Below are 16,563 nucleotides of genomic sequence, written 5' to 3' on the forward strand. Positions count from 1 at the left end.
TTCTTCTGCTTGGTCAAGCTTGAGGAGAAGGCACAGACTGCAGCTTATGCTTCTGATATTTGAGTTGATTAATAAATGTAGAAATAGAAGGAAACTTGACGGGGTGGTTTTGGATTCAGTACTTCACCCATCGCTATGTTCTCTTCTCTTGGCCTTTGGAAGAGCTTACCATAGAATTGCCCAGCTGTGATTAAAATTTCCCTCTGGCAGCATGGCTGATGTGTTCAGCCAAATGCTAGATGAAATGCTCCATTGAAGCTCCAGTTTTGGGGTTCATCAGTGGGAGAAAACATGGGGAGTATGACAGCAGCTCATGAAAGAGCAGCCTCTAGAATGAAAGAGATTAACGTCTCAGGGAAGGCTACAGGCGTAAAGCATGCCTAAATAATGATCGTTGGTTAAAAGGCATCAGTGCCTCAGAGATAAGGAACTGTTACAGATTCTAAAAGAGATTATCAAAATCCCTCAAACCAGACAGTGTTAATGATGCAGATCGTGAAATGTGTGGTGACTGAGATTTAAATGTTTGTTTTGATGTGGATTGTATGATCGCTCATCAAAAGCTTCAGACCTGTTGTTTTTTTAAAGAGTGTTTTCTTTACTATCTGAATCAAATATGTCAGCTCTGCAATCTGTGTCAGGTTAATTAAAATTCAGCAAGAGTGCAAAATCTGAATCAAGCATGAGGTTGACAAACTTTGTTCATTCTTTCATTTATGCAGATCTCTCAAAGTAACCGCTTAGCTTGAGAACTGTTGATGAAATTAGTGTGACTTTCCACCCTTCCTTAGATAGGAAGGATTTGAGCTGTATGGAGCCTAAAGAAACAATTTCAAAGATGTCATATTTGACTGGATTGAATGAATGTATAGCAGGAGCTTGAGGAATGTCTTACAGTAGTATTGTAGTTACTTTTCAGTGTCCATTGATGGCCTTCATTTCACTTGAGTGAAATTCTTCAAGTGGCATGCCAAAAATACCCCAAGGTATTTTTGCTGTCTCCCTTTTCCTTATAAACTGCTGTTTAATTTTATGTGATTGAATTTGGTGATAATTAGCAAAGGCTATTTCAGGTTCGTTCTTTGTGAGCTGTTCTTGCTATTCTGCTAAATACACGTGCACCTCTGCCTGTTAGAAACCTGTGCCACACTATGACAGAGCTTCTAATTGCACCTGCCTTAAGATCAAATGATATCTTTAGACAGTGTCAGCAGGAGAAAAAAACCCCATCAAACATGAATTTGTAAAAGCCTTTGTACTACAGTGTGAGGGGTTGAAGACCTTTCCTTCTCTTTAGCTGGCCCTTTGGTTCCCATTGCAGTGGTCTCTTGCGGCTTTAACTTTTATCCATTGTACAGGAACATTATGGCAACTGAGGATGGTTCAGGTACTAGGATGATCCACCAGGTCTGTGTACCCACACCCCAGCTGGAGGGGATTGTGATAAGGGCAGGCACTAAAGAAACCCCTTTGCCATCAGAAAATCTCCCCACTTCCCGGTGGCATGAAGTCATTAGGTTGTTTGGGAGTGGATGTTTGTACTAAGGGGTTGCATTGTTCAGTACCCAACAGCATACCCTTCCTAGGTCTAATATTTCATTTAAAAGCAATTTGCCTGAATAAAATAAAATATGCATGATGGGTGAACACAGATGAGCTCTGTTAATGTATTCTAATTAACTTGCTAAAAATATTTTAAAATCTTAATAAGCTTAAAGAGAATTTCTGATGATCAGATGCAATGTTAATGAGCATGGTATAAAAACATAAGAAGGTAAAGTAGATAGCTGATTGGCAGTTGCAGTGCCGTCTGTATAGCTAACATTTTTCTTGTGCAAAAGAAAGATCTTTGGGCTAAATTTTAGCTTTTGTCTTGGTAGCAAATTTCTCAAGATCTATTTCTAGAAAGCTTAATGAACGTAACGTTAAAAAAAAAGAAGAATTTACCTGTTTGATTTGGGGTGGAGTGTGGATTTTATTGCTTAATTGTGCCTTAGAAAAAGACGCTAAGGACATTTATAATAAAGTATCTGTGTTCTTTGTGTGTGGGAGAATGACTCTTTTCCTTTCATAATATGCCATAAATCTCAGATTGTAGTTCTTTTTCTCTCCAGGCTATTAGGTTTCTGCAGACTGTATTTCATTCCTTAGCACCTATAGTTGCTTGGCAACAGCATCCAATTTACACGAACCCAGCCCTGTGAATGAATAGTTACCTGGAACCTTTTTGCGCAAAAACCCCAAGAAACGTAGCAGTTGTCCCATTCAATATGACAATTATTAGGAAATATTAATTGCTTCTTTCTATTCATTTTTCTGTATCCTTTATGTTTCAGTTAGAGGGGGAAAAAACTGTATTCTTTGTTTAGTTCTAGCCCGTCAGAGGTCACAAAATTCATTTATAAATAATCCACTTGGAAAGCAGAAGGTTTATTAATAACAGAAGACTTTAGTAGTGCTCAGAGCCTCAACTGGTACAAGCGGTCCCCAGTGCTGTATTCTGTAGGTGCAGAAAGGAGGTTCAGAGGATTGAAGTAACCCATCACAGTCACAAAGAAGGTCATTGTGTTTTTTTTTTCTGCTAGTGAGTTTGGTATAGTTTTTAGGGGAAAAAAAAGGAGCAAATGTTTCCTACTCAATATATTTACTTCCCTTCTTGGCATATGGAACTTCATTGAACAAACAAAATAAACAAATTTTCTGCTACCTCAGCCTCGTTTTTTGTGAGCAGGTACACCATCCTATCAATTAATTTTATTCTTGCAAAGTACTTTACAACCTGTAGGTTATTTCTGTTGAGAGAAGTAGCAAGTATTAAAAAGAAATCAAGAAGAAAAATTCTTCAGCAGCACCAAACACAAAAGTCTTACAGGACTAGGAGAGGAAGGCAATATTTGTGGATGCCAAAATAATTGTAGTCATTCTTTTAAGAAATCTTGTAAAGAAAACATCCAAATTGCCTTGTTTTGTAAATTCTTTCCTGTTTTTCGGCTGGCTTATCCTTTGCAAAAATAAAATTATACTTGGGTCTCTGACTCCTTTCTATTGCTTTTCTAGAGAACTTCTGTTAATGTTGTTGATAAGATGCAAAGACCAGTGTTGAGGGAAGCAGAGTAGTCTTGAGATCTGGTAGAGATCTGGTTTGCAAATCTAGATCTCACACTGATTTTTTCCCAATTTTGTGGTGGTTTTGGTTTCTCTAAAATCAAAACAGCTGATAGGATGTTCTTTCCTTTCTTCATTCAAGTGGCATTCAAAGTCAGGTCATCACACCCTGTACCTTTTAATTACATCCTGTGTTTTTAGGTAATGCTGATTATTATTATATTTTCTCCGGTGGACATGTCTTGCTACTGATGCACAGACTCTGCAGATTAACTAATGCAGAATTGAATGTGTTTGTGATCTAAGTAATGAAGAGGCCTTTGTTCTATTCCTGGTTGTTCTACTGATTTTGTGTGACCTTGGGCAGCTCATTTATCTCCTTGCTTTTCTTATTTTAACCTTCAATGGATGGTGTCATATGTAGATTTGCTGATGTAATTTTCTGTTTTTCCTTAGAAGATTTGCAAGTCTGAATATTGCTGTATATGAAGACAAATATTTTGTAAAATTGAAACAATGATGGCTTTTGTGTTTCTAAATAACTCAGTAGTAAGCATTATTTACTGACGTGTGATCTGTAAAGCCACATGTGGTAATTATACACATCAGAGTTATGATAGGCATGGGAGGGTGTATATTTTGCTGAGTTTCAAGCACAAATTTCTCATGTGTCAGAATATTTTGAGGAAGTACTGGGCTGTGCTACAGTGCTAGCAACAGAGCACATTAAACAAAAATTGTTGGTTTTAGTCAGTGGAAAACGCTGCAATGACCTTTTTTTTTAACCAATTTCTGGGAACATCTTGCATGTTCCTGACTGAATGTCTCATCTCCAGTCCTGGTAACTGAGCAGCAGGAATTGTAAGCTTGCATTTCCAGGGTTCCCAGAGGCACTGTTGTGTAGCTCAGTGCAGAGCCCTTCTGAACTCTGGGGCTTCCTATGACGGGAAATATAGGACACCTGATCTCCTACCACAGGACTCTTCAGGCCATGTGTCTGTTGGAGCTACAGACCTTCAAAGCTGGACCATTCTCCCAAGAAGCCAGGCCGTTTTCTAGCACAAGGTTCTCTGATTTATCAGGAGTTTTTATAAACTGGCACTTTCCTACTAAATATTTGGATAGGCAAACTGACAGCATGCAGCGTCAGATCCTTCTAGGGTAGACATTTTTAATGCTCTTTTTTAATAGTGGTTTTAGTGGTGAAGACATTCCTGCTAGGCACTGGTAGTATACCAGCAGCACTAAACATCAGTGGTTTGTGGTCTTGAAATTACACCTTTTAATCAGTACCAGAACTTAATATCCTTAGTTTATCAAAAAGAAAGACAAGATACAATTTAACTGTGGTCTGTAAGTGCCAACACATGAAGGGGAAACTCAATTCTATGATAATGTTTTAACTGGAAGGCTAAAGCCACAAAGATCAAGTGACCATAAGTTTAAAGAATAAAAATCTAAATTATGGGAGAGTGCAAATATTTAACTTTAAAGGTATTAAACATGAAGAAAAAAAACTGTAGACACAGGAAATTCTCTGTCACTTTGAGTCCTTCAGCTGAGGTTCTGTGTCTTCTTCAGATTATTGTAGTTGAGTGAATACAGCGCTGGGCTGAATGGTGGGTTCACTGTGTGAAAGTGGTGTGATCTTGCTTAAGCAGGTGGTCCATTCTGACCTTTTACATTTTTGCAGCTCTCTCTAGATAGGTTATTAAATAGCTGGATGTGATGGCTAGATTTCAAATGCCCAGTTTGGATCTCCTGTAGGTTTTGTTTTCAGACTGGTACTACCTGCTTCAGAATATTTTTTGAGAATCCGTTAATTTGTAACATTGGTTCCAGATTTCATGTTTATTTGCTGAACGACAGGAATTCTGAGGTGGAAGGTGAAGGTAGAGGTGTTGCCAAGAGCCTATGAGTAATTGGGGAAACATGGGGTAAATCAAAGCAGGTTGCGCTTTATGTTAAGCTTTTAATTGTAGCCTTGGCTATTTCATGGATGTTTGGACAACTGCTGAATATATTTTGTGGTGATTAGTATTTTTCCCCAACACACACTATTTTAAAACTTCACAGTTCTTGCCATATCCAAACTTTGGGTAACAAAAGAGGAAAACTTTGAGTGGCCAAAAATAAAACATTACACCTGATGTAAGCCAGTTCCATTGGTACATGAACCCATTTTACCTTACTAATTAATGAGATATATTACTTATTTTTTCTTTAAGGAATTAATTCAGAACCGAGAATTTATGCAAGTTATAGACAGCAAGAGTTTATTGAATTACTTCTAGGAGAGGACTTTTCCCCAAATACATTTTCAGTCTTGACTAAACAGATTTTAAGTGGTTCTTCTAGTTTATCTTTCATCTCTTTCCTTAAAAACTTTCAAGGAATTATTTTTCCAAAATATTCAGCCTATATCTACGAAACTGTTTGGTCTGAATCAGCCTTTTCCTCTTGCTGTAAACTCTAGCTGATTTGTGGATTTTTTTTTTCATGCATTACCACTGGAATTTATCCCAGGCTTCATCAAAATATTCTGTCAAATAAAGATCTGTGCCTTAAAAAAAAACCAACATAGAAATTGATAAGCACTTGCAACTCTGCAGTATTTCTATACAAGAAGTGCAAATATTTCAGAGGTCTTGTTGTGAGCATGTCAATGTATGTGTTATAACAGCGTTATGACTATTGATCTGTTTGTTCCCAAGTAAGTTTTTACCATTCATGTATCAAAATTTTCCTTGCTGTATAACTCTGCTGACATCAGTGAAGTTGAGTTGTCAGTAGAATTGTATCTTGAGTAGGTTTTGTTACCTGTAGTACATCTTAGGCTGTGTGTATTTTTTGGGGTGATCTGCAATAATTTAATGTGCTGTTAAGGGGGAATTTATCTACATGTTTTTCTATGTTTATTTTTTCTGAAATCCATCAAAAAGGGGAAGGCTTTGAGTCAACGTTAAATTTTGAATTCATACCTGAAGTGAGCTTGACTAAAAGGTTTTCAGTTAGGTGATTTGGTGTCTTCAAGGTTCAGGTTGTGAAATACTAAGTTTTGTTTTTATTGAAGCAAGGTCTTAGGAAAGCCAAATTTGGCATCCTCATGAAGAACGATTTCTGCTTGTTAGAAGGTGCTTGAGAACATAAGGTGACCTAGACTAGCAGTAGCATATGAGTCTCGACTACAGATACTGTTCCTACTCAGTTTCACTTTTGTGCATATCTACTCATTTTAGTGGTTTTATTCTTGCCTTACAGCAGTTTGAGCAAGAAGAATCATGCCTGTTCTCCCCTACATCATTGTAGAGACTTTATCTATGTAAGTAACATAAATGTCAAGAATATTAGCTATATTTGTCATTGCTGCTAAGAAAATCGAGGCTTTTTTCCCCTGTTGAATTACAGCTGGTATGATAGTTGCTCTATGATGATCAATTCTGTCCTTAAAAGTTGTTTTTCTTCCTCAGGCACTGCATTTAAAAATAAGAATAAATTCTATGTCTGGAAAATTTCTGACATGCATTGGAGCAATTGTAACTCTCAGTGAAATTAAAGCACATTAGGAAATACAAAAACTTCTTTGCTTATAAGTAAGAAAATAGCCAACCTATATGGCAGATACGGCTTGCTTTTCTCTGCAATAAATTAGCTAATAAATTAGCTGAAGCTTCAAAGTGAAGGTCAGAAACACTTCTAAAAATAGTTTTTGAATAGCTTTTATGAATTACTGTATTGTTTTCAGAATTGTAAAGGTGGCTGAATTTGAATATTTGGCTTCAAGCTTGTAATTTATTCACTTGGGCTATTGTAATGGTCTAAATTAAAAAAAAAAAAAAAAGGAAAAGAAACAAAAAGAGTGTGTTTCAGTTTACATTTCTTTTGCCTCCGTGAGGTAGATACTGTTGAATGTGCTGAAGGCTGGTTTCTGGCAATCTTTTTTTTCTCTGTTATGAAATACTTGAGGATGTCAGAAGTGATGCAGCACCAATAAGGCAGGAGAAGCAAGTGCCTTTGGACTCAGTCCTAGAATTCAGTGGCATATAAAGGGCACTCAGTACCTTGTACATTTTCATATCTTAAAGGGTATAGACAAGAGAAACCTTTTACCATAACAGGAATTTAATTTCATAGTCTTCACATGAAATAGAAAGATGAACATGAATTTTGGGAGAGTTAATATGCAAGGAGGATGATTTTGGAGCATTTATTTTATAAATGGGACAAAGTAATAATATATTTTTGTTTTGTTTTTCTTGAATGAAAAGCTAGAAAATACTTCTTTTAAAATTATAGTGTTTGGAGTTAATCAGAGAAATAAAGGAGGGGCTGATACTTTTCTCGTTGCTTGCAAATTGTAAATTGCAGTTATTCGCAATCATGCTTACAGCTGGCGTGGGTTCATGTGCATAATCAGCCGCTTTTTGAATGCATGTTCTATTGTTCTGTTTTATTTATGGATTCAGTTGTGATGAGAAAGACGTTATGAAGTTGTTTGGATGAAGCCTTGAAAATGTCTTTTAGGAGTTTTGAAAGTCAGCAAGTCCCTGGAGTTTAGGGTACAAACCAGGGCTGTGCGTAGCACTGGAAATTTAGATGAACAAGTTGAAGAGTTTTCAGCCTCAAAATGGAAGGTCAAATTCTGCTTTTGGACTTTGTGGAGCATGAGCCCACAAAATTCTGGACTGACACAGGCACATTGTTACTATCCAGTTGAAATATAGCCAGATCCAAAAGCCCTGAGGTCAGGAGTCATCCCATTGATGTCAGCATCCAGACCTGTTCTGGTGGAACAGGAGGCTGAATTTCTACCTCCAGTCTCCTTGTGCAAATGATGTGGCAGCAGACTTTTGGTGCTAATTATCAGCACTAACCTTCTGATTGATGTGAGTTTGCTTATGTGATTATTTTTCTTAATAGCTATGGTTATGTGCCAAGACCATTAGAGGGGTTGTCTTTTTGGGAGAGACTTGCCTTGGGTTACTGATTCCAGTGTCTCACTTGCTGAAACCACTTGGGCAATGCTTTTTGAGTCTGCACATCTAAAATCTTTGTTTTTCCTTCCACCTTTTGTCTTAATCTGTTTAAACTACTTGCTTTTCTGGGAAGACATCAGTTCTGTGTTTGTAAATATACAGTGATGCAGGACTTCAGTCTTTTTGGGACCACTGACAATGGCTGAACACAAATAACAGTAATTTCTCTCTCTTCTCAGTGACAAATTTTTTTTTTCTTCCCTATGTGCCTTTCAATGAAATCAATATTTTGGCTGAAAACAAGAGCCAGGAGCTGAACTTGTAACGTCACTCAATTCTGTCTGGATCTCTGTGAAAGGCAGAATGGGGGTGGTTGTGTGAGTAGCAACATATATATAGTGGGCTGACTTCTCAGCCTTGTGTGGGAAAGTGCCTTATGCTCAATCTTCTTGTGTAAGTAAACTTCTTTACTTGGGTCTTCCCTCCTCCTTCTGTCCAGTAAGAATTATTATTTTAACTGAATTTCATTAGATCAGTTGCCACATTCCACAGCAGATAATAAATCTGTAAAAGATATGTATATTGCAGGCTGACACCATGACATGTGCAGCTGCTTGCTAGATAGGGTTAAAATTCTGTATCATCTCTCTAAAAAATCATTAGTTTTTAAACAGGAAGGAAATAAACTGGTTGGTTAGGTACTATGCAGGGAGCTTTTAATTAAAAGATGTTTAAATCTGATTCTCTCAACTGTCAAAGAATTGAATTAATGAATTATGTTTGCTACAGTTGGTTGTTTGGTTTTTTTTTTTTAGTAACACTGTATTTAAGTTCTTTGTGTGCACTGCCTTAGGGGATAGATGGTACCTCTTGACAGATTCAAACACAGCTGGCTGAGAACACTGCTAGTGATGGATGAACAATGTCTTTGTTAATGCCCCTGTATACATAAATGATGGGCTTGCTTTATTTATTTATGAGATGTATCCAATTACACATCTCAGAGCAAATGTCCACTGTTCAGTAAAGCACACAATATTGGCTTTAAAAAGACAATCCCTGAAATCAGTGATCAATGTGTTTTCCTCATTCTCTGGAGAGATTGAAATGAGAGGTAAACCTAAAATTCAGCAAATTCAAGGAAGTTCTTTTGGGACCTACTCCTCATCTCTAAGAAGTAGCTGAAACTTAACCAGGGAACCTGCTTTCTCTGCTCTGACCACAAGCAGAGCTGCCTCTGGAAACAGCACACTGGGTTCACCTAAGATCACTCTTCCATGTGGTCTGGATGGACCAGTCCCACCAGTACAGCAGGTCAGATTCTGTTGTCAGACAGTGATGGCTAGGGTTCACTAGGCTGTTACCTTCTGGGATATGTTTTAGAGAAGTAACCCATCCTAATTATTAGAAGTGGAGGAGAAAGAATGGTTTTGCCCATCATGTAACTTCAGCATAGGGTTTTGGGTTTTTTTACTGTGTGTTTGTATTCACAAGCTGATCCGATTTATAACTTGAGATGTGCAACCCACATGAGAAACTTCACAGTGTAAATTAAGTTGGTTTCTTTAATCAAGTAGGTTAGCTATATACTGAAACAATTCTTAGTATTTTTCTATTAAAGAATTAGTCTGAATAAAGATGGTTGTGCAGATAATCAGGGTGTTAAGCACTTTTAGACTCAGATCTGTTTGCCCTCTTGGTAGATACCTAATTCAACTAATAGTAGGGTAAATGCATACTTATGAGCAGTTTGTATTGAATAGCTAATGCACTGCAAATTCATCCCTACTTTTCTTGTGGTAACTTATTTATATAGAAGTATCCGGAATTACAGTTATGGCATAAATTGATAACATAGCTAAAACCTGAATCTTCTGACCTAGCAAGGAGCAAGTCTTATGTCCAGTCCTCGATTCCTGATACAAACCTGTTACAGGGGCACTGGAGTCAGCTACAAGGCACAAATCAGCCCTACCTGGCCCACCAGTTACCAGTGGAAGCAGGCAGCAATATATATGACAGAGCTCTGAAACATTTGGAAGGTTGTGGAGCAGAAGCCCTAAGACATGGAGCTAGCATGAAGATGGAAATGCAAGAAGCAGTTGAACTAGGATAGGCTTGTGATTTTCACAGGGGTGGTTGCTGTTTGGCTTTACCACTTTTCTGTTGTCCACCATTCTTTCCTGACGGTGATATCCCAGCAGTTTATTAAGGCCCTTTCCAGAGGCAGTGGAGAGCAAGCACGCCTTATTCTTTGGTTTTAGCTGTTGTGGAGTGTAGCAGTTATGTTTGTTTCTCATGCTGTCTTACTGGCTGTCTCTGAAATGTGGTGTTTTCATGTTGGATATGGTAGTTCTGCAAGAATTTATATTCACAACAAGGTTTTAGCAAGACAGAATTGCAACCACTAGGCAAATCATGTAGAGTTCAGTTTGGTTTCTAGGAACAGAGGCTTACCAGTTATTTTTCACTGGTTTCTGTGCTATTATGTTGTTGTGATAATCTTGGCAGGGATCTGTCACTCTGTGTTGGTATAATTGAAACTTGTTTTCCCTGAGGAATCACTCTGCTGTTTGTTTTATTTGTTTACTGACATTGACAGAGATCCTAATGGCTTTTAAAACCCAATTTGTGCATCACTGAATATCCTCCAAAGAGGAAAATAAAATTAAATTTATCAGTAAAATAGGGTCCCCCATGCAATGCTTTGTCTGGGTCTTAGACTCCACCTGAGCACCTAGCTGTGGGTCTAGAAATGGCATGGTGAGCTGCATCTTGTCTTTGTTTCTAATTCTGTCTTTGGGGCTTTTGTCATTAAGATACTTGAAAGGATAAATGACTATGTTATTTAGGGCATCAGTATAAGTTGACCAGCTTTGCCTTGTGAGAAATAAATTAGCTTTTATTAAAAAGGAGGTTAAGGTAACAAAACAATAACCACAATAAATTTCCCCTTTTGGGAGGGTACACATGATTGTATCACTTACTGTTGTTATAAATCAAGGTAATTAAGTGGCTAGATTTTTAAAATATATGATATCAAAGTATTTATGCATTTATTTTTTTAAGCCTTTGAAGAATTTCAGTGAGATCATTTGGATTACTTGTGTTCATAATGCCTTGCTGAATTGTGTTTATAGATAGATGCATGGCTTGTTGCATGCCATGCTCCAGAGGAGCATGCACACAAATGATAAAGCACAGAACAGACATTCAGGAACGTGAGAACAAAGGGTGGGTTTCTTTAAGGACTAAAGAATGCAGGATATTTTTTTTAACACCCCCAAAGCTGTGGGTTTGTATTGGATGAATTGTTGGTGACTTAGACCATCTGTAATTACCTTTTGACACACTTCCTTGTCATTCAGGTATATAGGGATTGCCCAGGTTTCAGTGAACTCTGACTGCGAACGTCATGAGGAGATAAGTTTGGAGAATACTGCTTATTTTAAAGGTTATCTGTCAGTTTGTGTATATACAGCTGTAAACCAAACCAATCTGACCTCAAACCAGAAGTGTAGTATAATAACACTCTGCCTTTCTTATTGTATATATCTTTTGCGAATCTCCCTGACTTTGATAGCACTATAATAACAGATCTGCAATATTTATGTTGCCTCTTCTAAGGAAGTGTTCTAATGTGCCTTGGAAAGGTGGGTAATTGGTATTATCTCCTTTTTTACAGAAGGTGAATTAGAGGTACAGAGAGAGAGCCCAGACCATTTGACTCCCACCTCCTTGTTCTCACTGCTTGGTTCAGTAGTGCAAATCTTGACAATATGTACTTGTGCACTTTCAGTCTGATCTATGTGTTGTATTGCATTGCAGTGCCCAGAACAAGGATTTTGGCTACTGGTGGTGCATCTCACAATAAAAAGATCTTACAGGTAAGCAGAAAATTAAATCATTTGAACTGAACTTGCAGTTTAACCTGCACCTTTATTTTGGTGTACTGAATCCAGATCACTGCAGCTGCCCAGGAAGGTGTGGATATGGGATTGTGAATCAGTTGCAGGTCTTTGGGGCTTTTCTTCAGGTTTAGTGTAGAAACTTAGCTCAGTGCTAATTTTATATTGAACTTTAAAGGTTCTTTTACACTCAACTAGTTTTATGAATGTGTATCTGAAGAACTGGTGATTTCCAGGTCTCATCACTTATATCAAATCAGTCAGCAAAGAAATCAAGAGGAGGCTTGATATGATACCTGACATTTTTGTAGTTTTTGTAATTCAGATCAAAGTTGGAGGGGGATTTTACTGGAGCTGAATACACAAAAAACCCACACCAAACAAACAAAAAATCCCAAATAAACCCCCTAAGCCTGCCCTTGTTGTTCTGAATATATCTGTTACTTCTTAGCATTGTGTCACATATCGGGGGAGGCTATGCTTCTGTACAGTCTGTCCCCCCTCTTCCCACTTCCTCCTCTGCTGCTGTTGCTGCACATCCAGCCCTGGTTAAGATCCTTCGCCTGTCTTCTTGAGAACAATGTACTGCATGCTCTCTGTTTCCTGCCCATTGAGGTATGGCAAAGCCTTCCTCATGAATGGCGAGAGGTTTCTCTCACTTGGCTTTTGCTATCACAGAACTATACATCTGGGTTGGGATTCATCTTGCCTGAATGGTCAGGGGAGATCTGGTCAGTTACAGTGCAAAGGAAACTGGATGATGTTTTAACTTATTAAATGTAGATGTCTCCCTCCGGGTGAGCCAGAGAGCTTTCTGTACTCCACTGACTGCCTTGAGAAGCTCCCCTTTAACTAGAGGTGCAGACACAGCCTGGAGCTAGATGTTTACACCAAAAGGCATCTGTCTTAATCTTGAGCTGAGTCCTGTTATTGAAGTTAGTCAACACAGGGTGAATTGCTTTCTGGACATGCCAGTTCCTTTCCGTCAGCTAGAGAGAGTCTAGAGGACAGCCTCAACTATGTACCATATTATTTGACAATTACAGTCATATGAAAGGAAACTGGCCTGCTCTGTGAATCCTGAGCTGGAATAAATGGAGGTTGAAGGGCAAAGAGCAGAAAGCTCACTCTCTCCTGAGGCATCTAAAACACATGTTTGTATAACCATTGGTTGTGCAGCTGATTGGGACACAACAAATTTGGCATGTTTTGCCTGTAGATGTCACTACTTTTCATTTGCTTTGGTTATTTTGCTTAGGAACTTGACGTTGGAAAATTAACTCATAGGTTACTTGCTTAAAACATTGGTCCCTTCTGGAGTAATTCTATGAAGGATACATCAGGAAAGAAACTGGATTAATATATGAGTTTGTTTTTAAAGCTCTATCCCTGATTTAGGTGCCAGTAGGTTTTCCTTGCTGTGGAATGAAGGTAGAAACTGAACAACCTTATGGAATCACAGAATGGTTTGGGTTGGAAGGGACCTTAGAGATCATCTACTTCCACCCCCTCTGCCACGAGCAGGGACACCTTCCACTAGACCAGGTTGCTCAAAGCCCCGTCCAACCTGGCCTTGAACACTGCCAGGGAGGGGGCAGCCACAGCCTCTCTTGGCAGCCTGTGCCAGTGTCTCACCACCCTCACAGTTAAGAATTTCTTCCTTCTATCTAATCTGAATCTAGCCTCTTTCAGTTTAAAATCATTACCCATTGTCCTATCACTACACTCCCTGATAAAGACTCTCTCCCCATGTTAAACAGCAGTGGTCCCAAAACTGACCCCTGAGGAACACCACTCGTCATTATAACATGTAATTCTGTGACATACACAGCTGAAAAATTGTGGGGATGGGAGAGCGGTGGCTGTGGTGCTTGCTATTCACGTGTAACAATACAGCTGCTTTTAAAACTCATTAGAAGTGTCTTAAAATAATATGATCAATACAGTGTCATCCATTTAATTCAATCACTGGTTAATTGGATTCTCTTTTTTAATTTAATCAAAACTTCAGAAACCATATCAGTTGCACGAAGTATAACAGCTTCCACTCTTATCATGGTCAATTTTGGGTAATTTGTTCCAGGGCTACAAAAGACTATCATTTAATTAATCAGCATTCACTAACTCCTATATTTTACACCACAAAGGAGGCAACTTAGGAAAATTTGTTAAAAAAGTATAGTAGGGTGGCTTTCTCCATGGTTCTGGGAACCTTTCTATAACATACATGGTGCTTGGTTAATAACCACATGAAACGCAGTGAAATTTTTTTAACCGTAAAACCTCTTAACAGTTTCTTTTAAAATTATTCATGAGAGAGACCACAGTTTCAAATTACTTACTAAATATATGAACTTTGAATAATTTTAATTGTCACAAAAGGTAGCTATTATTTGTAGTATTACAGCACTTATTAGCATTCAGTATAGGGTAGGGCTGCATTGTATAAGGCTGTGCAGAGATGCAAACCAAAACAAAACAGATCTCTGTTGTCCAAAAGAACGTACAATTCAAACTTAAGAAATACAGATTAGAGATGAGATGAAGAAGCAGATGGGAAATGTGCTGAAACAATACAGTAGTATTGGCTGGCAGGATGGGCAGTGGAACCAGCACTCTGTGACCTTATAATTTCCAGAGGGCTTTTTAATGGATTCCGTGATTAATTTTCCATTTGTCCTCTAGCACTGAAGCTCATGTATTGCTCAGTGTTGGCTTGCAAACAAAATTAGGCAATACTGACTTGGCTATCTTACCAGAAGAGAGAGTTTTAAATGCATAAGCTCAGGCTTCCATTGTATTCTAGTTAGCAGCCAGCCATTTTTGTTTAAAATAATAAAAATTGGTGGTTTTCAAAGGTTTTAGTTTGCAGATTCCCAACAGATTTTTAGAAAAAGAGGCAAAATCCTTTAGAAATGTCACACACTTTTTTTTTTTTTTGGATAGCATGTGTGGATTGAACTTGTTAGTCATCTGTTATGAAGCCTTGGGGCCCATGATCAGTAGGGCTATAAATTCCTGGATTGGGCTTGCAGATCAGTAATCCAAATGGTTTGGATTCCTGGATGCTCTGGCATTGCTTTAGACTCGATTGTATGATTGTAAATCGGGTGATACACTGTTCCCTTTGGCAAAAGTAATAAAACCAGCAGATGTTAAATCTGAATTGTTACCTGCTTCTTGCATTGCTCAGCCTGAGGGGCACTTGCAACCCTAGAGGTGATGAAACCAAAATGGAAAGAGTTTGTTGACAATGTTTTTGGAATACAGTTACTGAACCTCCAGTGTTCCTATCCAAATATGTCTTCATTTTTCCCCTTCTGTATCTGTTTTCTTAAACCTGCACTGTGGGGAAGAGCACATGTACTCAGTGAATGTGAGATGCCTGGTGACAATTTCAGTGCAGAGCGATGTGTGGTTGAATAACTTTAGTATCTGTTGGATACAGTAACAAATCATTTGCCTGTAAAATTTTCTTTGTATTTCTGAAGCCAAGTTGAGAAGTGTCTTGGTATACCTTCATAGCTAAAGATCCCTTGAACACAGGAAAATTGTAGCAGACCTTCATACTGCTGGAGGTTTTTCTTTTATCAAAGTTAAGAACTGAGGAGCCGTGACTGGTTCCTCTTTCCTTCCTTCCCACTTGGCTCAGCCATAAGCATGATGGCAGAAAGCAGGCACCGGTTGTGGGTCCCTGAACAGATCTCCTTGCCCCAATGTAAGCCTTTGGCATGGGCTGATTTGGCTTATGAGATGATGCTTGGACCTAGGGTCCTTTGAATTTTTAATAGAGAGACCCGGAGAGAAATGAGACTTTGTTTCCTGGCTGCATTTACATCTCTAGCTCAGATGTACCAATACCCTGGCGTGTGACAAGTTCAGGACTCATTGTTGCCTGCAGTGCTTCTTTCCATGTGTACCCAAATGCTTGGCTGAGGTATACAGTAGCTATTTGTTTTCCTAAGCAATGATAGGGGATTGCTTATCCATTGTCTTTCATGGACATGCATAACCCATGCTTTGGTACTTCTCAGGTCCTGTCTGATGTGTTCAACGCACCAGTGTACACTATCGATACTGCCAATTCTGCTTGTTTAGGAAGTGCTTACAGAGCAATTCATGGTAAGACTGTAAGGAGATACTTCTGAGAGTTCTGGGCATTTAATTTCAGTTGGTTAATACTTGGGATTAACATTACTGAAAATGAGGGGAGAATAAAGCTATGTGAATCTGACTGGAAAGTGACTCAGGTCAAAGAGGGGTTTTTGCTCTTAGTACACTTGGATCAGGCCCAAGAATAACATTTACATTATAATTCAAGTCTGGTGACTGCTTCTCAGCCAAGGAATAGGGCCTGGAAACTGTTGATACTGACAGGGAAAGATCTAGGACCTTAATGTGTTAAGTTGCTAAATCCATGTGCTGCTCTTGGACAAATACAGCCAACTGAAGATGCTGGTGTAGCTTGCTGCCCCAGTTTGTGGACCAGGCTGGATTGTCTGGTCAAACCAAACAAAAGGTCAATTCTAGCAAAGAAGATCAGAGAGGGTGGAGATGACAGGACCGGCAATACT

General features: G+C 38.5%; 1 protein-coding gene across 2 annotated transcripts in view; it reads left to right on the top strand.

Annotated features, from left to right (window-relative positions):
• XYLB (xylulokinase) overlaps window positions 1–16,563 on the top strand; it is an 82,298-nt gene that overhangs the window by 54,727 nt on the left and 11,008 nt on the right. For both annotated transcript variants that reach the window (XM_026843334.1, XM_026843335.1), the window contains 2 exons: window positions 11,910–11,968; window positions 16,024–16,111. In XM_026843334.1, the coding sequence (XP_026699135.1) occupies window positions 11,910–11,968; window positions 16,024–16,111 (147 nt within the window). The remainder of the gene's footprint in view (window positions 1–11,909; window positions 11,969–16,023; window positions 16,112–16,563) is intronic.

This window comes from Athene cunicularia (assembly GCF_003259725.1).
Source record: "Athene cunicularia isolate RWA chromosome 2 unlocalized genomic scaffold, athCun1 chr2_part1, whole genome shotgun sequence".
In the NCBI taxonomy this organism is placed as follows: Eukaryota; Metazoa; Chordata; class Aves; order Strigiformes; family Strigidae; genus Athene; species Athene cunicularia.